The sequence below is a fragment of the Carassius carassius genome, chromosome 30 (genome assembly GCF_963082965.1).
Source record: "Carassius carassius chromosome 30, fCarCar2.1, whole genome shotgun sequence".
Lineage (NCBI taxonomy): Eukaryota > Metazoa > Chordata > Actinopteri > Cypriniformes > Cyprinidae > Carassius > Carassius carassius.
Genome location: NC_081784.1, coordinates 4,093,564 through 4,115,868, shown reverse-complemented (window position 1 = coordinate 4,115,868; position 22,305 = coordinate 4,093,564). Strand labels below are relative to the sequence as shown.

The 22,305-nt window shown below is 36.4% G+C and overlaps 1 protein-coding gene across 2 annotated transcripts in view; it reads right to left on the bottom strand.

Annotated features, from left to right (window-relative positions):
- Positions 1-9,616: 9,616 nt before the first annotated feature.
- The window catches only part of LOC132110429 (MAM domain-containing glycosylphosphatidylinositol anchor protein 1-like), a 186,167-nt gene continuing 173,478 nt past the window's right edge, over positions 9,617-22,305 (bottom strand). Inside the window, exons 17-18 of one of the 2 annotated variants that reach the window (XM_059517022.1) lie at positions 16,909-17,017; positions 9,617-10,622 (exon numbers count right to left, since the gene is read on the bottom strand). In XM_059517022.1, coding sequence (XP_059373005.1) covers positions 10,534-10,622; positions 16,909-17,017 — 198 coding nt within the window. In that variant the 3' untranslated portion in view covers positions 9,617-10,533. Of the gene's footprint in view, positions 10,626-16,908; positions 17,018-22,305 lie in introns of both variants that reach the window. The other variant, XM_059517021.1, reaches the window with a different exon arrangement.

Here is a 22,305-nt window from a genome sequence, read left to right as displayed (position 1 = left end):
CCTGCATATGTGTAAAGAGCCTGATAGTGTGGATATTTTTGTTAGGTTATATCTTGTATCCATATTTAGCAAATACGTGTTAAAAGAGACAAGTTACATAAGAAGGACATCACATATCACATTCAGATATTACCTGCTAATGGGGGCGGCATGCATTTATCTATGTCATTTGTGATTATCTGCATCAAAGAGTGTGTGTGTGTGTGTGTGTGTGTGTGTGTGAGTGAGTGAGTGAGTGAGTGAGTGAGAGAGAGAGAGAGAGTTTAGAGTATAAAATTTGTGTTAATGTTGTTTTAATGAAAAATATTGAAGGAATGGCTGAAGACACACCTCTTCTGTGAGCTCTTAATTAATCTAACTACAACCCATTCTTCATTTATGTCTTAATATATTGGATAGATTATTAAACTCAAAAATTTTTAAGATGTCAATTATATTAATTGTTTTACTTGTATCACTATTTAATAAATGTAGGGATGAATTATAAATAATTTCACTTCTTTAGTTTGAGTGGAAGTCATTTTTGTTGTGACTTAAGATTTGACAGTTACTTATAATTGGCTGTTTAAAAGTTTATTTATTTATTCCAGTTATTTCTGAATATGCTTATTTAATAAAAGTAAGAGTCCACTTTTAACACCTCTGCTTTAACGTTAGCTACTCAAGTTTTATATTAAAGTTTGGTATTTCAGTGCTGCTAATATCATTGACATTTGTTAAATAAATTGCTTGTGTTTTTCCTAATTTGCATTTCACTTTGGATAAAAGTATCTGCTAAATGACTAAATGTTACATAATGAAAATGCTTAACAAAAGATGATGTTTGACTGGGGGAAACTGTGCAACGTTGTGTTCAGGTGGAATAAGGGAGGCAGTTTAATAATAATCCTAAAGCAACAGAAATTGCTTTGAGAAAAAAGCCAAATGAACAAAACAATAGAACAAAATGAGAGTGAAGTACAATGTGGAACACTGGAGTTTGCCTGACCCCTCCAGTTCTGTCCCATGAGGTCCGTTTTCTCCTGTGCAGAACACAGTGGCCTGTCTTAATGTGCATGCTTTAATACTTGTGTTTTCGGAGAGGCTTGTCAAAGCTAACCAGAGCTCTGGAGTCTTGTTAGAAACCCAATTCCTCTTCAATTTAGGGCCTCGGCTCACCGGGGCCCACCTAACCAGACTCTGTTAGATGCATTTGTTGGTGAAATTGAGCTGCACGGGCGATTGCAGTGGGGCATTTAGAGGCAGCGAAGGAATGAGTGAAGGTGTTTGAGATGCAAGTCAGGTCTGTAAAAGACTCGCAGGAGTGAATCTCTGTTAATAAAGTTCTGAGAGAAAACCTCAGAAACCCAGGACCAGTGCTTGTGCTTGAGAGAGAGAGAGATGTCTCATTCACTTCATATGCATAGTTGCGCTTTGGCAAGATGAAAATATCTGATATAGAGTAATACACGTCATTCTCATTTTCACCTTCGGCCTGTTACACAGCTACATGTCTCGCATAATGTCAGTAATAATGTCAGTAAAACAAACACATGCTTTTCGAATGCCAAATATTTACCATCTTCAGATAACAGCATTTGTGAATAAAAACACAAATTGGAGGATGGAAAGAGTACAGTATATGACGTATTTGTGGAATTGTTTCTCTTCAACATTTATCAATAATGTACAACTGAAAATTAAAACATGTAATTCACCTTTTTATTGAAATATCGGTAACACTTTCCAGTGAGGTTCCAAATGTTAACATTAGTTAACATGAATTAACAATGAAAAATACTTCTAAAGTACAGTATTTATTAATCATAGTTAATGCTAATTTCATCTTTACAATTACATTTTTAAAATCAAACATTGTATCTGTTCATAATGTTTTATAAACTTGACATGAACAAACTAACAATGAACAGCTGTATTTTTAATTAAAATAAGATTAATAAATGCTTGTGCATAACTAACTTTAACTAATGGGATCTTATTGTAAAGTGTTATATATATATATATATATATATATATTAACTTTGCCTTTAATCTTTGCCGTTATGGGTTTTCCTTATATAGTTGTATTGAGGATTGAGGAAGTGGCATGTCTCTTATAAATTGTCTCTGGTACTAGTCAGGTGAAATCAATATATATATATATATATATATATATATATATATATAATATATATGTATATTCTGACTCTCTGCCCATTCATTTAGATGGAGCCTCGTTAAAATGTATACAAATATAATACCATATTTTTTTTAAACAGACACACACAAATTATATGTATAAATATATAAATATATATATATATATATATATATATATATATATATATATATAAACTAGTCAGGTGACAGAGTACCAGAGACAATTTATAAGAGACATGCCACTTCCTCAATCCTCAATACAACTATATAAGGAAAACCCGTAACGGCAAAGATGGCGATTGGATGCACATGTCCCACCCCTCCCACTGAAAAGCCAATCATCTGCTTTTAACAGTCAGGCATGCAGTTTTTATGTCCCGGTGACCAGTGAAGTGCAGTTCTGACTCTCTGCCCATTCATTTAGATAGAGCCTCGTTAAAATGTTTACAAATATAATACCATATTTTTTTTAAAGGAGTCATACCCTCGTATTACCTTGGATACCTACTGCTGTACACAGAGCTCCTCAGACCCTTATCTCTGTAGGCATTATTGTCTCGCGAGATCTGATGCGATATTTTGGCTGTCGTGGACGGTCATTATAATAATGCAAATGAGGGGCACGTTGATTGGTTGCAGGAAGGGGGGGTTGACACCTCAGGTAACGCTTTAGCATATCATTACAAACTGACATCATGGCGCAAGTTGTGAATGAACGCGACCGGCTTCCCGTATGAGGTGCCGTTTAGGGCTTAAATCAAACTTCATTCACGCACACATATGAAACACGCTTGCATATATACCAAGTACTAGTCACACATACATGTATATGAACTATCTACGCACATAAAGTTACTCATATGAGACGTGAGCACAGCACACACACACAAATATAAGACGTGAGCACACACACACACAAACTAGACAGGGCCTCATGTAAGCGTTAGGCAATAAATAAACAATAACCGAATTCATGATGATCTCAGTCATTTGTTTTTTGCAAAGTACGTTAGCAGCCATTCCCCATACCTCGAAGCTAATACTCCCGCCAGAGTTGTGCCTGAACGCGTTCATTGAACGATAATTCATGAACTCGTTCATGTTTTGGATTGAACTGAACGTACCGCATTACTGCCTGATGATCGTTACTGTGAAGTCGTTCATTCTGGTGTCTGTGAACGCCACGCTTTCTCAGTTTAACTTCGTTCAGTAGAATGCCAGATTTCTATAAAGCCTTCCAGGCGAAAACCCACCTAAAACCCACCATAAACCGGCCTTAATATGTAGCAGAAAAAACACCCAATCTGGCAACGCCAGACTCTCTTGTTCAAACTCGCTCATCAAAATGAACAAATCTTTTTTCGAGTCATTTCGTTCATTTAAGGGGCTTTAAATGTTACTATTAACTGGCAAATTCCCCGAACACATCAACCTACGCAATCTTGATCATATTCTGAATTAAGAAATCATTATAATGCAGTCAAAAGTCCGTTTTTGCAGTCCGTTTACAGGGAACATAAATAATTACTTCACCTCCAGTCTTTCGTTTATTTGTCTAGTGACAGACGCAATAGCATACAATAGCTGCATTAGCAGTTATGCTGTTTGTTATACACAGTAGAGCAATAAAAACAGTCTTACCGTTTCAATTGCAGGCAATTTTGTTGGAATGGCGCTTTTCCCGAGCTTCGATGCCAACTTCGCCTGATATTGCCCCAAATTTGTGAAGGATTTCGCCGTACAATGTTTAGCACAAACACGTAACGATAAACCAGTGGAAGGGTTGAAGGAACCGCGTCATTAAAAATGAATTTAATCCACTGGTCTCTGATAGCTAGGTCCGTACTTGGTAGAGAAAACACATTTACATGTTGATTCTGGCAGTCAACCACAGAGCAACTCGTGTGCACTAGTTCCAGCGTCTTTCTCGACTGAATATGAGGGGGAGAGGGGAAGGGCGAGCTTCCTGCTGCGGTGTCCATATATGGTATATCCTGCCTAGTCTTGACGTCAAGACGGGGAAGAAATCAAAATCTCGTATTTGAGTGCGCGTGCACGTGGGCTATTTTACAAACCCTGAGGTAAACAAACGCTTCACTTTTAAATATCGGCTTCCCGGCCAGTGTATAATCGTTAGGCAATCATAACATACATTGATTCTCGTGGAAAAGTTAAAATTGTGGGTCATGACTCCTTTAAACAGACACACACAAATTATATGTACTGTATATATATATATATATATATATATATATATATATATATATATATATATATATATATATATATATATATATATATATATACAGTACAGACATAAAGTTTGGACACACCTTCTCATTCAAAGAGTTTTCTTTATTTTCATGACTATGAAAATTGTAGATTCACACTGTATATGTACAGTACAGTAGGAGACCTTGTGCTAGCCATTATGACAGAATCTCCACTTTGAGAGAGACATGTAACCTTCAAGGACATATTATTACTTAAACTGAGAAAGACTGAGAATAAATTTAGGTCTCTTCTCTCAAATAAAGTAATATAGATTATTCAATTTTTCTGAGTGTGTAACAGAGAGGGCTTTTATAATCATAGTTTAAAGCTGAAGTGGGTAATTTCTACACAAAACAAAATTGGAAAATGTATTGTTATTATTTACTTAGATTGTGGAAATGCTAACATGTCAGTCCACTCAAACAAACAAAGCCATGTTTAGACACAGCCAGGATGTTTTCCGGTATTCTGGGAAGAAGAAAAAAAACTTGTTTTACTTACATTCAACTCTACACATTAAAGTTTGACATATACTTTTTACATACAAAAAGAACTACAGTAATAATTGACTTGAAATGCAAAAAAAAATCTCTCTATCTTTCAGGTGACATGACGGATTAATTTTGACATGAATTAATTAGTCATTAGCTAGTTAGCATGTAATAGTTGAGTATTGTTTTGGGGGCAGGAGGTTCCTTCATCCGAGCATTTGATCCAAGAGAGATGTGAGTGCTTAAATCATGTGTAGCAGAGTTCAGCTGGCTGCTTTCTGAGAGCTCTTTAATAAGATGCTGTGGCCACTGAGGCGTCTCCGCTCATTTTTTCCTCTCCGTTCGAATGCAGCGTTGATGATAGCGACCAGCAATTAAACTCCCCAATTAGAGCTCAGTCAAGTGTACCCCGACAAGCATGTTTTCTTGCTTCTTTTTTTTCAGTGACAGGACATCATATTTTTGTCTAAGCACCTTGTACTGTCATGTCTTGCTTTCTCGGGCTCTAAGAATGATAATGGTGTCTGAGGATAGGTTTAAAAATATGATCAAGTGTCATGGAGTTTGTAGTCTCTCAGTGCAGGAGTGGAGAATGAGAGTGTGTGGGAGGAGCTGGAGCAGTAAATATAGATGAACTGACAGATCCAGAGAGAACCAGGGGACAAATGAGAGTCCAAAGAAGAGATGAGGTGGAAGTGAAAAAATACAATAGAAAGAAATTCAATAAAAAATTAAGCCCAAAAGGAATTGGTATTGCTTAGAGGTTGCCCGTTCATAACTCAAGAGATTTAAAAGAACATTTCACTCAAAAATGAAAATCCTGTCATTTACTCACCATCATCTACCAAAACCATATGGGTTTCTTCCATGGAACATAAAAGAGACATTGAACACCAATAAAAATAAAAAATAAAAAAACAACAACAACATAATATCAAAGTGTGTTAGAATGCAAAATAAATCAATAAAATTAAATCTACAATATAAAGTATGCCATGCCTTTAATTCTTTATACTAAGCCATTGTATTGCATTATTATTATTATTATTATTATTTTATTCTATTGGGACAATTAATCCAGAACAAATTTTATAAATTATATAAATATATATACATTACATATACAGTATATGATGATTCATGTTGATTAATCATATAGAAAGAGATTTATATTGATTAATCAGAAAGAAAGAAAGAAAGAAAGGAAGAAATCTGCTTTTACTGTGCTTTTTCTAAATATTTTTCAGTTTTTAGTAATGGTTTCCATGTGCAAAGTATGTGTAAATTTGGATCTTCTTTCAGGGTTGTCAGTGTTAATGATGAGCTCTTGATTAACAGAGGTAGTGTGATGTCTTTTAAGCATTATTTTAGGAACACAATCACACACAATGCAGGTATTTCATGGTTATTTATTTATACATCTCGGAGTCATATTTCAAATATATTTTTCCTCTAAAATAGTTCATTACATGACAGAGAATATATAACATCCAGCACTACAAGTTGCTCTCTCACTTGTGCACCGGTATATCTAAAAACAAACAAACAATATACATACGAAAAAAAAAATCAGATTCTTTCTCGATCGTCTGAAGACTTTGCAGAAAGACTTTGCTATGGCAGAACAGCCAATCAGAGCTGCGCTGCCCACTAACGATCAATTCAACACCCACCGACATTCTTCAGCAGTGAAGGGATTGGTTTTGTGAGTGGTTTGGTGATTTTAACAGATGGATCTTCAGGTTTGGTCAAGGGAGTTGCTGTTATATTTTATTAAATGCACAGGTGAATCAATAACAAAACAATCTGTCCAAAACATGGTCTAGTAAAAAAAAAAACCCCTCTAAAAATCTAAAACAGGTGTAATTATCTGTACGCAATTTTTCTCCTCATTTTAGAATGAAATAACCTGAATGTTCACCCATGTACTCTCAATAGATAAAGCATAACGCAGTAATCATAGTAGTTAGAAGCGCTACTTTCACTTTCACCAGTACTTCAAAAGGGAATCTACTGACGTTCTCCAGAAGGAACTGGAAATGGCCTTTCTCGTGGTATATTCTACTGACTCCCTCCTCTACTCACACAGAAAATGCTACATGTGTTGTTATGCTTCATTCTCTGATCATATGTAAATCATACATCAGAAGTCACTGGTAGTAGATGAACACACAAGTGAGTCTGAAAAGTGACAAAAACCAATGTTTCAGACATTACAAAATGATTTCCCATTGGTAGCATATCAATCAATAATAAAGTCTCATTGGCCCCTGATCTTTATAAATTTTACGCATTTAGCAGACGCTTTCATCCAAAGCGACTTACAGTGCATTCAGGCTATCAATTTTTACCTATCATGTGTTCCCGAGGAATCGAACCCCCAAACTTGCGCCTTGATAAGGCAAAGCTCTACCACTTGAGCTACAGGAACACAATGCCACATTAAATGCATTGTAACAAGATGTCTTCATCCCTCATAATAATGATGGCTTCAGAGAGTGGCTACATTCACATTGCAACACAATACAGATGTCAGTCCTGTATAAAAAAAAAATAAAAAAAAAACCTTAAATTAAATAATGTCTACCATAGAATGACACGGGCTGTTGAGTGCTTGGGAGGTGGGGGGGGGGGGGGGGGGGGTACAGGGAAAATAACCAAACCACATAATTTTTAAGGATGAAATTTTTCAGAATGTTTCAAAATGTCAAACATTTTAGAACAAAAATAAAATTCATAAAGATGCATTCAAACTTCATATGCTCTGTTGTATTTTTGTTGTGTTGTATTCATATGCTCTGAATTGCATGATAAAACATCATCAATATCAAATATTGCACAGTATTTAGATCCCGCCTTTGCCTCAAACCATATTTGTAAATGCAGAGTTTTACACCAGATCCATTTTAATGAAACAATGAGATATGGTTTGAATACAAAACCAAAGAATAACACAAACAGTCACAGTCAAGGATCTTGGCTTTTAGGTAATATTGAGATGTCACCAAAAACATGTAGGAATATCTAAAAGAAACAAAAGGAAACATTTGGAATACGTAATGTTCAACGCACGCTATCCCGCAAAGTAAAATGACATAACCCAATTTATTGTTTAGCTCTTATTTTCCCTCTTGCATTAAATCCAATCACTCGTGTCCTGTAGTACAGTAGGTCCTACTAATCTTAGCATGGATAATAAATGATAGCTGATTATACATGACATGTAGTGAAGGCATTGTGCAAGAGTTCAGAGCGTTTACGGTATCAAACATGAGGAACAGTATTACAGCCACGGGAGAGTCTTTAACTTTAGGAGAACCTGGACTGGGGTTGAATTACTCCAGGCCCTGTCCCAGTTACCCATGGAATTACCTGAGGAGCGAGTCTATGATAATCTCTTCAACAGCGACAGATGTACGCCACATTAGGATGAATATGAACTGGTTAAATATGAGTGTGAGCAAATATTACAAGCCGGAAAATCATTTTGAGCATTTTATGTTTGTAAACAGACTTACCTTAAAGTTCCACTGTGGATGGAACTACGAGTATGAGTAATACTAGAGCAAAGCAATTTAAATATATACTGTATACACGATTGCACCAAAACATCCAAGCATAAGCAAATCTGATAAAGGACACTCAAAAAGAGGGACAAATGGTTCCCTTTTTTTTGTCATATGCTCTTATTCTTCTGTGCCTGCCCTTCCCTTGCAGTGATGACAGATGTGATGAAACATACTTGAGCTTTCAGAAAGGATCAAACACACAGTCCTGGTTTGCTTACACATCAGACAATCACATATTGCTTCTGAACTCTAAGCATGTGCTTAAATGTTATTTAACTTGATGTGACAATTTTTTTTAAAACAAGTTCCAGGGAGGATAGCGTACATTTCATATCTTTTGAAAGTAAAATCAATCATAATATATTGCATCTGAATCTTAAACCATTGGCATCTGTGATTTATGCTGCATTCAATTACAAGTCAAATGTGGGATATTCCTACTTGGTATCTCTGACTTCAAAGCATGAAGGTGTTCTCCTCTCTAAAGTTTGGAAGATGATATATATAAGAAAATAAAATGGCAATACTGTTTGCTGTACAGATCTTGATTGTCAACAAAGAAGTCCCCAGCAGCCAAATTTGAGCATTACTAGCACAGTACTTGCATTTGTTCTGCAAGTGTATGATTATCATCTTAGAGGATAACTTATCAGCAGATATTTGCTAAACGTGTTTTATTATAATATAATGTAAGAACTTTGACTTATTGGTGTGTTTAATTTGCTTAAAAGTGCATCTCACCAAAAGGGTTTTCAAACTCAAGTGACTTCAAGTGGCATTCTATTGTAATTTTCCAAGTAGAAAGCTGGAAATTCCAACTTTCCAATGTAAATGGAATGCAGCAATACTATAGGATGCTTTAATGAGGAACAAGGTCAACTTTTCATGTCAACACTGTTTCTTTGCCATCTCAAAACTTCCACAAAAAAAAAAAAAAAAAAAATGTCCCCTTGAAGAGCTTGCACGCACAGGCAATTTCTCTCTAACACTATACAAAATGACATTCTTGATCACCAAAGCCAAGAGTGGAGTTTGTCTGTCTAGAGTCATCCATCTGTTGGAGTCTGTGCCAAAATAATATTCATTGTAGTCAGAGGTACGGTCCTATTGCTGAACGAGAATGACTGACCCAGTGAGTCAACACTCTTCCGGCAGTTTTATTGAAGCTAAAAGTGATAGTTCTCATAAGTTGTCCAGGTGTTTTATGGTTCTTGTAGATTGAGGGTGAGGTAACTGATGCTCTTCTGGTCCAAAGTTCACATTGTGTCATTTTTGGAATCGAACGAACTGAATGGCAATGCAGCAGTGGCACACTGTTTCTGGTAAAGAAAGAAAAAGGACAAAAAGTGTACAACAAACCCAGACTCATGGGATACTAAGTAAAGGAACCAAAATAAAAAAAGATATAAATTTGTGCTTCTTTATTTTCACATTGTCACAGTCCTAGAAGTTGCAGTTGGAGTCCGTTTGTCCTTTCTGCAGCTTTATATTTTCCAATGTACACGTGCATGTACAGGTCCATTCAGGTCATCAGTAACTTCATGACCACCTGTTTCACTCATCCGTTCCGGCTCAAGTTATTCCTTGCAATCTTAGTGTCTTAAGAAAATCACATCTCTGTGCACTTGAACTGTGTGGAAAGAGTAGTTGATTTGGGGAAAGGACGTCCTTGTTGTTCTTTCAGCCGTCTGTTCATCCTGTAAGCCCTCCGTCATCTTTGGTTATAATTGACACTTTGGTGTCAGATACATACACGGGTGCCAGTGATGAAGATGTCAAGATATATGGACAGAAATGTATAAAATAAACACTTACATAAAACATAAAAGGTGCCAGTTAGCAGATATAAGCTCAACAAGTGACCACAAAGATGACAAGAAACTAAAGAAACAGCAGACTTGAATGGTAATAGGAAGTCTGCAGCCAGGACACAGGGAATAAGAAACAGGAGGAAATGGAGGACGCAGTAGCAGGAAGGGTGGTCATGTTTTGGGGCAGATCTTATTGCTGCCGTAGGGGCCGTCCTACACTGGTGGTGTGTGTGCTGAGGGCTATCTGTATCATCTGAGAAGGAATGTCAGAGAGATGGTGTACAGCAGCTGGACGATCACAGGAAGAAGGTGAAAACTCTGGTGTGTCCCAGACAGAACTGCTGTAAACAAAGACAGACACTCTATTACACTCTTTACACAACTACTTCTTTATTGTTGTGCATCTGCCACTTTATATTGACAGAACAGTGGAAAAGGGACATAATAGTATTGTGGGAGTGAGTGGGATCTCCTACATGAATGTGAAAGCTCCAGAAGAAATTGCTCAAATGTTGTTCTCTGATAGTTCAGGAGACTTAATGGGGCTCTCAGCTATGTTACACTGAAATATCTACTTTGTCTCAGATGTTTCTCCTAAATAATATGTATATTTATGCATATGGCAGATGATTTTATCCAAAGCCACTTGCAGTGCAGTCCAACCATTCCCTGGTATTCGAACCTAGACTTTATTATTGATGTGTAGGACTGCTTTGAATATAAAAAAAATCCATATGAAAACTCTTGTTCGGCAAGGTTAAAAAATCATCCCCGCAAAAAATGGCAAAAGCATTTCCAAGGCACTTTAGATATGGATTGTGTTGGTCACATTTTCAGGACAACACATTACACAACTGAATGCAATAATTCTTAAAAAGCTCATTCCTGAGAAACCAACTGCTATTTTATTATATGTATTATATGTTGGAAGAACTAAAACCAACACTCTCTGAGAAAAGTGCCAAATTTGGCATTTCTTTAGGGGTACAACAGCTTGTCACTGAGGCACTACCCATAAAGAGAAAACATTGTACCTCTAAGGTTCATGGTATGACCTTAAAGGGTTATTTCACCCAAAATGAGATTCTTTCTTCTGTTGAACATGGAAGAAAATATTCTGAAGAATCCTAACATCCAAAAAGTTGAAGACAGACATTGACTTCAATAGGATTTTTAATCCATAGTATGGAAGTCAAAGGTTACCATAATTTCTGTGGTTACAAACATTACTCAAAATATCTTCTTTTGTGCTCAGCGGAGAAAGAAACATATTGAACTCAATATGTAGTTCATACAATGCTCTTAAGAAAAACGTCTCTTAACCTTAACCACACAACAGTTGCAGGATCAGACCCCTTTCAGAACAGAACGTGGGATGCTATCATAAATGGTTTTGTGCTCCTGTTGAGTGTTTGGCACAAAGGAGCATGGGACACTGAAATAATGGATCAGACAGATGGGGTTACAGGGGCTGGCATCATCGTATGACTGAACCGGAGGCCCTAAGCGGTAATATCTTTGAGCTACGGAAGACAGATGACCTGCAAGAGGACAATTACAAGTCATTATGTCTCAGAGGTAACGTTGAGTAATATCGTTTGGCACAGCTCACAGGAAATGGCCTCAGATGATGATGAGGGCTGGACAAAACATGCTTGAAGTGTTGTTTAAGAAGCAGACTTACAACACATACACGTGTGCATTTAATTATGCATACAAGCTGGCAACAAAATGGGTTTAATAAATTAGGAGCAGGTATTGTATTAAAAAAAAAAAATCAATAAGAAATTATATCAAGGATTTCTCTGGCTATAGCAGGAAATCAATTTATTCATAATAACACTTTCTATTCTTCCTTTTCAATAAAGAATGAGATTGTGTGAGCTGTGACATCTCTCTCAAGGACTTTTGAAGGAGGCGGGTAATTTTGAGAGTGGGTGTCCGTGTGTGTGTGTGTGTGTGGAGGCAGGTTACTTATGCACCTGTGCAGCAAGATAACAAGTCTAATATTATAACCTGTAATCAAAGAGAGAGGGAAATCAGTTAATTAAGTGTTCAAAAACGGATATATCAATAGTTAGTGGCACTGTAACAAATTTCAATTTTTGTGTGTGCTGTGGGGTCTTCAGATTCTAATTCTGATTCAACAGGTCACCTTCGTTTCAAATCACACATACTACTTCTCTTGTTCTGCCTGCTCTGCCTTTCCACCCTAAAGCCAAATCCCAGTCAAGGTGTGATTTATGGGGACACAATAACACATGGGATGTCAGAGCCAATCATCATTCATCTCTAAAGAAAGAACAGCTCACGGTTGAGCTCCCATGGGCAGCACCTCGATTAGAACAGGCCAGAGAAGAGCAGAAGAAACCATCGTCATTCTGGCTATGCCAGAAATCATATTTTCTAGTTTCAAAAAAACAGGTAATTTATTAAGAAATATTCCAATTGTTTCTTCATTTGTTTACTTACTTATTAATTGCATAATATCACTTTCTATCCAGTTAGCACAATCTCTTAACTAACATAAACCAGTTCCTTAATGCAATCGTTATACAGGAAGTGACATCATTTTGGAGGGAAAACCAGCATTAGCATCACTAAGTATAGAGCGCTGTGCTGCAGTGTTGACGCATCTTTATAAGCCAGTCTGGATGTTAGCATCACCCTGGTCACCCAACAAAAAGTCAAGAAGATGTTTTCTACTGGATTTTAGATTATTGCAGAAAATAAGCTCTTTGACCAAAATAAGTTTATGATTCCTGTACATTTTGCTCATTATTATATGCTTCACAAATTACACAACTTTTATACATTTTGAAGCAAACCGCCAGAAATAAAAAAGCTAAATGTAGACAAGGCTATAAACAAACTCCACCAAAGTCACATGACTTAACGTCACCACCACTAAGCCAACTCTTTTAGTCTTTATTTATTTAATTATTTATTTATATAATATCACAGAATAAAACATGAAAATATCCTGAGCTTGTGCTTACCACAGACCGTCTTTCAGGCACTTCACTAAAAACCCATTAACTTTAGTACAATTGAACCAGAAGTGCTAAAATGCAAACTCTTTTCCATGTTTGTGTGCCTATATCAAACAAGTAGACCACAAGACTATTTTATCCCTTCAGGGAGCCCTCACTCACAAAAAGGTTGGAGACCCCTGCTCTAGTCTATAGCAAAGCCTCATGGGTCAGAGACAGAGCCTGCAAGCTAACAGCACACACATACACACAACTTTCCCGAAACAAACAACAGCTATCAGCAATCCATACGGTTGAGATCTGGAATATTCTCTCTGTGAGGGAGCTTTCACAATGATTGATCTTAATCATTAATTTGGTTCTCTTGTTCTGCCCTGCGGTGTTCCGCACGCAGCTCACCTTACACTTTCCTGTGTGTAAGCACAGCTCAGCACCTGTGGGCGGCATGAACAGGTTTTACTGTGTGGGCCGTGTGTGTGTGTGTGTGTGTGTGTGTGTGACACCAGTGTTCATGCCAACCCAGGTACAGGGGAGAGAGCAGAGCTGTACTCTTCCAAAAACTAATGTATAAGATTACATTAGAACTAGAAAAAATAATGGAGAATTTTTTTTTCTTTTCACTTTACCATGACAGCTTCCTGAGGTGTTTAACAATTTAAAATCGAAAAAAATATCAGGCTGGAGCTGTAAGAGCTATGTGGATTGGTATATGAAAATGTCTGTACGTGTTACTGTCAGAAGAAACTAATGCCTTGCGGGCAGTGCGCATGCTTTGGCACACAGCACAGTGCCTGTGTATGCAGGTGAATCTGTTTCAGGTCATTTTCCAATCTGGGAGATATGTTTTGTTTTGTTTTGTTTAGCAGCAAGAGAAGAAAAAATGGAGCTGGAATTAAAACTAAACAGCCAAACAACAGTGTTAAAAGTTGGCTGAAACATTTTATAGACCTGATGCTTGCTTACATGCCTTTCAGCAAATTAGCTGAAATTAATTAATTAATATTCATGATGATAAGGTTTACAACATGTTTCCTGAACCTTTCAGATAGTTCCTACACTCCTGAATGTCTACAGGTACACTCCATTTGAGGTACCATACCATAAAAATAATGCTTATAAAAAGGAAGCTACACAGTTTGTTCACTGTGTGGTATAAATGTCAGGGTTAACACCTGGTGTATCAATAAAAAAATTAAATATAAGTTAATTTGCTCAACCCTAGCTATTTATTTAAAGGATTGCATTGCATAATATGTGACTTAAAGAATTGAGATGTGGCCTTTAAATGTGAGACCATCTGGCAAATTAAACAGTTAAAAGGAAACCTATTAGATAAAACTCTTCTGAATTTGTATGATAATAACTTAAGATCATTTAGTCAAATCTTTAGTGAACTCTGTAATTCAATTAAAATTTGCTCAACAAAACAGAATTACAAAAATAAAAAAGTTTCCTTCATCATAAATCCCTGAAATACATAAGCCTATTTTTATTACTGTAATGCAACCACACATTTTACTTTTGAATGTTTGTTTTATTATCTATATGAACCAGTGCAACATTTAAATAATATATCATTCACATTGTACTAAAATATGGAGATTTTTTTCAACATGGCAATATGAACTAGAAGGTGAAATTAACATCATTGTCATAATGTCATTAAGTATCGAATAGTTCTAAAAACTGGCTTTATTTTCTTTAAGCAAAATGTAATATTTGATATCTTTTTGGTATGAAATGTGACCAGGACATGTTCTTGACAGGTTTCACCGAGTAAGAATAAGGGTTTTGTCATATTAAATATTCAGAACAAGAAGGTCAAAACTTCAATCTATCAAGAATCATTATGCCCTGAAAATGTGATGGGGATTTAGGTCTTTGACTCAGTAAATTATTCTACACAAGACTGTGTGACACGAAGTGCACGTGTCATGTGAGGCCATCATTAAGGACAGTTAATAGTTGTAATAGTACATATTGTTATTTAGGTATTTATCTATTTTTCATGAATTGTTCTTGTTCAGATCTAAGTAATTCTTTGATAATTGTGTATCTTATAGTTTCTGAGGATAATTGTTGTTGATCTGTCTCATGCCTAGAGTAACCATGGACATTGTAACTTTCCTCTCCGGAAGGAAGGCCAAATGAAGTGTTTTACAATCTTTACAGTCTTTTAATTCAATCATTATCTATTTAATCATTTAGTCATATTCATATATTCTTATTTGCTCATATACTACTCTTTGTATTCATCTATCTTCATAGACGTTTGTCAGTGAAACATTGTGAGACAGCTATATATTATATATGTATTACATATGTATATGTAACAGTATTTTTCTTTAGTTCTTTCTTTCTTTCTTTTTTTGGTGTAGTTTCCAGTTTTGTTTAAAAAAAAATCATATAGTCATGTTCAATGATATGGAAATACAATAATAGAAATACAATGCCATGACAATATACTGTAATGTCTTTCAATTACCCCTTTTTTCCTGAAAGAAATTAATTCTTTAGAAAGGACACAATAAATCGGTCAAAAAGTGACACCACAGAAATAAATTACATTTTTAAATATTTTCAAATAGAAAAAGTTTCAATTTTAAATTGTAATAATATTTCACATTATTCATGTTTAGTACTGTGTTTTTGATTAAATAAATGCAGCTTTGGTGAGATTAAGAGACTAAGAGATTAAGATGTTTTGAAAACATTAAAACAAACTTTTAATCAGTACTGTATATCCATTTAGAGGCAATTATTGATAACATGATTAATTAATTATATTTTGCATTTTTAAAGAATAAATGTAAAAACTATCATCCTGCATTACAGTAATGAGAATTATATTTTATCAATTCATCTGGTGGGTTTTGAGGGAGATGGTGTTCTGGCCAACTGCCCTCTCTCTCTCTCTTTCTCTCTCAGAGTCTGGCGCTGGGCCTTTTCCTGTCTGCGTGCATGCATTCACACCCATCATCTGCCAAGATCAGCATCCAGGAGGAGACCCGAGGCCTGCCACACCATCAGAGGGCTGCACGAGGTGAGAAGAAGCCAGAGCTGTCAGAGCTGGGCCCCGGGCCCGAACCCCTGCAGTCCACTACAGCTGCCTCCACCATCAGCAACCTCACACTGGTGCGGCATCTCTCCTGTACGCGCACAGTCCTGGCACAACTTACTCACTGTCAGTTCATCTCTAAAACCTTCCTGTTGTACTGGAGTTAAAGGAATAATTCAAATTCTGTCATCATTTACTCACCCTAATGTTATATCAAACCATTTGATATTCTGTCTGTATTATTAAAAGCACAAAAAAGAATGAAAAAGCACCATAAATGAAGTCAAGATTTGTATGACTTCAAACTTTGCATTTATGATACCTTTCCACCCTTTCTGAACTTAAAACAAAGTCCCTATTATTTTGAAGTGCATGGAATAGAGGGACCAAAACAATACTTTAAATGTTCTCCATTTGTGTTCAACAGAAGCAAGTAAGTCTTGGAAAAACATAAGGATGATTAAAAAAGATTGGTTTAAGGTCACTTCTCAGTGCTGTTTCATTACTCACAGGTTTTCGTCTTTTCTTTTGCTTTAATATTCCCAAAAAAAAAAAAAAATTGATGGTACAGACCTGTTTTGTCCACGCTATCCTTTTGTTTGCATTTGCCCTTGGAAACAGAAACGTCATCGATAGCGATGTCTCCCTCAAAGCCGTTTCCACGGATACCTTCGAACACCACCTGAAAAAAAATAAAATAAAACTTAAAACTGAAAAAATAGCAGAAAAAAAAAATTCCAAACATTTATTTGTTTTCAAGGAACATTTAAGAAATAATAAGAGATAATATTAAGAACTACAATTCTTTACAAGTGCATCCATGAATACAAATTAGAACTGACCCTTCACAAATACCTGCCCCACCCCCAGTTAGTGTTTCTATGTCCGAAAGGCCATGCATGCCGCTCTCACACCACACATCATGTGCTCACGCTGGGAAAAATACATCATGAAGCAAAGAGGAATCTGACAACATGCCGACAAAGCAGGTTACTTGTCATATGAAACAAGGTCTCAGCTTTCAAATTTTGTCATTTTCTGAGAATTTCAACCAATAAATACAGTTTTGTGGCTGACAGATTGCTGTAGCGCCTCAGTTCAAGCGGCACATGAACTGATCATCTTTTCATATTTACTTAAACCACAAAATAAACATGAATGAACATCAGAAGGTATTTTATTTCAAACACAGAAAAATGTCAATACCCACCATTTTTCAAGTTCAAGTACACCAACATTAATCTACTCTCCTCTCTGGGTTGTTTGTAGGACAAAATGGCAGATTCGGTCAATCAAGCTCCCTGCAAAAGGTCAGTTCTGCAACTTGGAACAGCAGGAACTGAACTGGAATTTGAACACCATTCTCTATATCAGTGGTTTTCAACCTGTGGGCTGCGGCCCCTAGTTACAATATTATAATAATATTGTAAATATATGTAAAAATGATTAAGTCATAACATAATAACATCATTTCATATATATAATTAAATAACAAAAAATAAATATTAAACTGTAACTATGCTTCCACTATTTGAGCTCGCTGATTGGTTTAAGAATAAACCACCAATTTATCTTAGATATTTTTGCTGCATATTCTACAGAACAACAAATTCAAACATGCATAATGGCTGTCAACAGGGTCAACATAAATGGGTGTCAACATGTTCCCTCCTGACTGCTTGCTCCACTGGCTGTCTACCCGGTTTTCCCATTTTGCTGTGCGGTGCCAGCCCAAGTTATTTTCTGTTCATTGCCAGTTCATTCAATAAATACAGTTAACAACCTAGCTTCTGAGTACTATTAACCCAACAATAGCGGGATCAGTTAATTTTTTTGCAGTTGGCCACACAAACATATGTGTTTGGTTGTGTGGGCCGCTAATTGAAAAAGGTTGGGAACCACTGCTCTATATGATTCTAAATTCTGTATGGCACTAGACCCAAGTCACAATTAAACTTTTTTGCACTACATAGCACATAAAAAATAGCACAGTACTTTATCAAACATTTGTGCAGTAAGTTGACTGACAGCATAATTACATCAGCTCTGAAGCTCACTGCAGCGACCTAATCAGATCCATGTCAAAGCCACGTTTATTCTAACTAGAGTTTACTGAATTACCCCCTCCCCAGACAAACACACACCTCTTAACCCCAGCAGGTGGACTAACACAGCTGAAATGAACACAGGGTCTCAGTAGATTTAATCCACCCACAGCCCCCTTAAAAACAGGCAATTCACATACTCTGAAATTTTGCATAATGGCTCTGTATTTGAGATTTAAGTTTAGGAGAACTTTTACATATGGACAAAATTTGGAGAGGAAAGAGCATAGATGCCAAGACTATTATTGTTAACTAGATGGAAAACTGAAATAGTTAAAGCACTTAAACTACTAAATAAATAAAAAATTAAAAAAAAGCAATAACAATATTTAAACAATAAATAAATAAAACAATAAATGAAAAATAGGATGAAAAGAGATATATATTAAGATAAAAGCTAATTCAAATCGCTATTTTCTTTGTATTTACTCATAAATGGTACATATTAGTACTTTACAGGTACATACAGTACAGTACTGGTATTTTAAATGTACATATTAGCATTTAAAATGTACAATTAGTGATGAATATAGGTTGATTGAACCTTTTGAAAGGGTACTGCTCCAGTGACAGTTTTGTATTTGTTTTTCTTAGATCATATTATAATTTCAACATGACTTGAAGCAGAGAGAGACAGTATGACTGTTTTGTATTAAGCCTTAAAATGACACTTCCTAGAATGGTTCACACGCTTGACCAGGTGAAGATAGCATACTTTTGACCCGTGTGCTTTTACACACACACACACACACACACACACACACATCTCCCACGATGCCCAACGAGTGACTCCGAATCATAAATAACAGAATAACAGAGGCTGAACGGGATCAAGGGATGAGGACAGATGGGTAATTTGATTTGTCTTGTGTGTGTAAAACAGTCTCTTTGTCTGTGCTAATTGGCTGTGGGGCCACAGTAGATGCTGGGTGACACGACATCATTAGGCCAATGTCAAGCAGTGCTCCATAAGAATATCTGCTCACCTGAATATATATTCATGCATTACAAGCCCAGACTCTCAAACTCACACAGAATGCATTTAACTCATGGTACACTTCCAGAATTACAAGGTCATTGTATGCATAAAAACATGCTCAAAGGGCAAACACAAAACACACAAAACATGCACAAAGAGATCTCGCTGTAGTCGCTTGTAGCAGTAATTGGTAGGTGAGGCGATGTGTGTGTTTTCTCTCTGTTCGTTAATGCAAATGGTTTCCTCTAACGGGCAGAGCACAATTGACTTTAGTGGGTTGAGCTCATTAAGAGTATGACAGACCATTCACCTCTCACACATGAGCTCAGATGCCAGTGGAGACAGAAAGAAACAATTATGCACCACGTCTGAGAGGCGTAGGCCTGCAGACACCTCTCCAGCTCCATGTTCATTAGATTGGGTGAGGATAGAGAGCAACGTGCAGGAACAGGGGAGAGATGGAGGTGAAGCAGAACTTAAAGAAACACTTCCACCAAATTCTCTCTAGCTTTTGTGGAAGTTACACAGAATACTGTTGCTGCTCTTTTCTATACAAAGATAAAATACAAAGACCAGGGGCTGTCAAAAAGCAACTTAAACAAATAGTCTACAGGAAATTGTCAGGATGGCTGAGCGGTCTAAGGCACTGAGTGCAGGTCGCAGTCTCCCCTGGAGGCATGGGTTTGAATCCTACTTCTGACAGACCTATCCTTTTACTTTGCTGTATGTCACTTCACTTTATATATATAAAAAAGGGGGAGATGTGGCCTAGTGGTTAGAGAGTATGACTCCTAACCCTAGGGTTGTGGGTTCAAGTCTTGGGCCGGCAATACCACGACTGAGGTGCCCTTGAGCAAGGCACCGAATCCCAACTTCTCCCCATTCGCCGCAGCATAAACGGTTGCCCACTGCTCCGGGTGTGTGTTCTCTGCTGTGTATGTGCACTTTGGATGGGTTAAATGCAGAGCACGAATTCTGAGTATGGGCCACCATACTTGGCTGTATGTCACTTCACTTCACTTTAAATGAATTGTGCTTATGATTTTCAACGAATAAGAACTTAAATTTTAGTTTGTTCACCACATAAGATTATTGAATGGTTTCTAAAGACATTCACATGTACAGTACGTTTATTTATTTAGCAGATTTATGCTTATTTATCCAAAGTGACTTGCAAACAAGGAGTACACAAAGAGCAGACACACAGAACACACACTCAAAGGGAACGATACATAAAACTTTGGTCACACTTTACAATAAGGTTTCATTTGTTTACATGAATTAACTTTATTATTTAACATGAACAATATTTATATAGCATTTATTAATCTTAGTTAAGTTCAAAATATACTAATACATTATTCAAATGTAAAGTTCTATCTTTAGCTAACATGTACACTTTTATTTTATTTTATTAACTAATAATAACAAAGATTAATAAATGCTGTATAATAAATTGTTCATTATTATTCCATGTTAGTTAATGCATTAAACAAATGAGACCTTATTGTAAAGTGTTTAATGAATTTAAGAAAGGCAACACCATTCAAGAAATCCAAAACCCGTTCGCAATTTAGCATCTTCAGTATCTTGGCATCATGTAGACAAAGTTTGGTGTGAATTGCATGAATCTCCTAAAAAGAGTATGCAATGATTTATAGCCTGAATATCCAAAAATCCACATTCAAACCAAAATAGCCAAATTCCTGTTGGTTGTAGCTAATGACTGCATGTTAGGCATGTTAAGTGTCTCAAAAACATCAGAAAATCATATTAAAGTTTGGCATTTTGCCATGGTAACAGTATTTAAGATATAAAGAATCCCTTTGCAATCTTACATATGCCATGTTTCAACATTATTCTGACGAAGTGTAAAGTAAACTGAGTAAAAAAAAATAATATCTTTTTGAAAACTGATTTCAAAGGGTTTTGAAAAGAACACACTTCCTGCTGCCTATTGGTGGTGCTATAACTTTGTCACATCTATGTGAAGTTTGATCAAATCAGACAATGTATGAGAAGCCTGCCATAACATACTTCCTGTTTCCATTTTTTCGCCATAAATATGTTGCCTCGTCTCGGCCAAACCATTTGATATATCAAAAATCCATTTGCAATTTGGCATCCTAAATGCCATGAGATCAAGTTCACCAAGTTTGGTGGTGATTGGATATAAACTCTAGGAGGAGCTTTAAAATGTTTGGTGCAAAAAAAGCCCCAGATAGTTGGGGGCAAAAAAATAAATAATCCTTAGAATAAAAATAGGGCTCTGCATCCCTAGTGACTTGGGCCCTGATAAAACTTTGCTTTTCTTTTCAAAAGGAAAACTTTAATTTTTGGCTGAACTGTTCCACTGAGTTTGGAATGAAGAAACAGAGTTCCAGACCAGAACTGTTTAAGGCTGTGATTTAGCTGTAATGGAGACTCGTAGTCTAGTGAATTTCATCAACCAATCACTATGGAGAGCAGTACTGGCAGAGAGGCAAGAGGTCAGAGTGATGGGAAATTTCAAGCACACAGAGAGGAGAGGTTAATGGATAACAAACATGACAAAGAGCTGAGAGCATCAGCGGAGAAACCAGCGAGCGATAAAGAGGATAAAGAGAAAAGAGGAGATGATGAGGAAAGAGCTTAAAATGCTGTGTGAAAACGGATTAGTGCTCGCAGAGTGGACGCTTTTCTCTGCTCTTCTCTCAATCTTTTCAGAAAATCATAATTAAGCAAAGCTAATTACCAGCCCTCCCTTGCTCCCTGAACTTTTCCTTTGTAAAGCTCCTGCGCTTTCGTCCCGATCTTGTTTCCTTGCTGCCATCTTTCACACGGCCGTACAAATCACTTCTGCCTGCGGTGACCTTTTCCATTAAGATATGAAAAAAAAAAGACTTT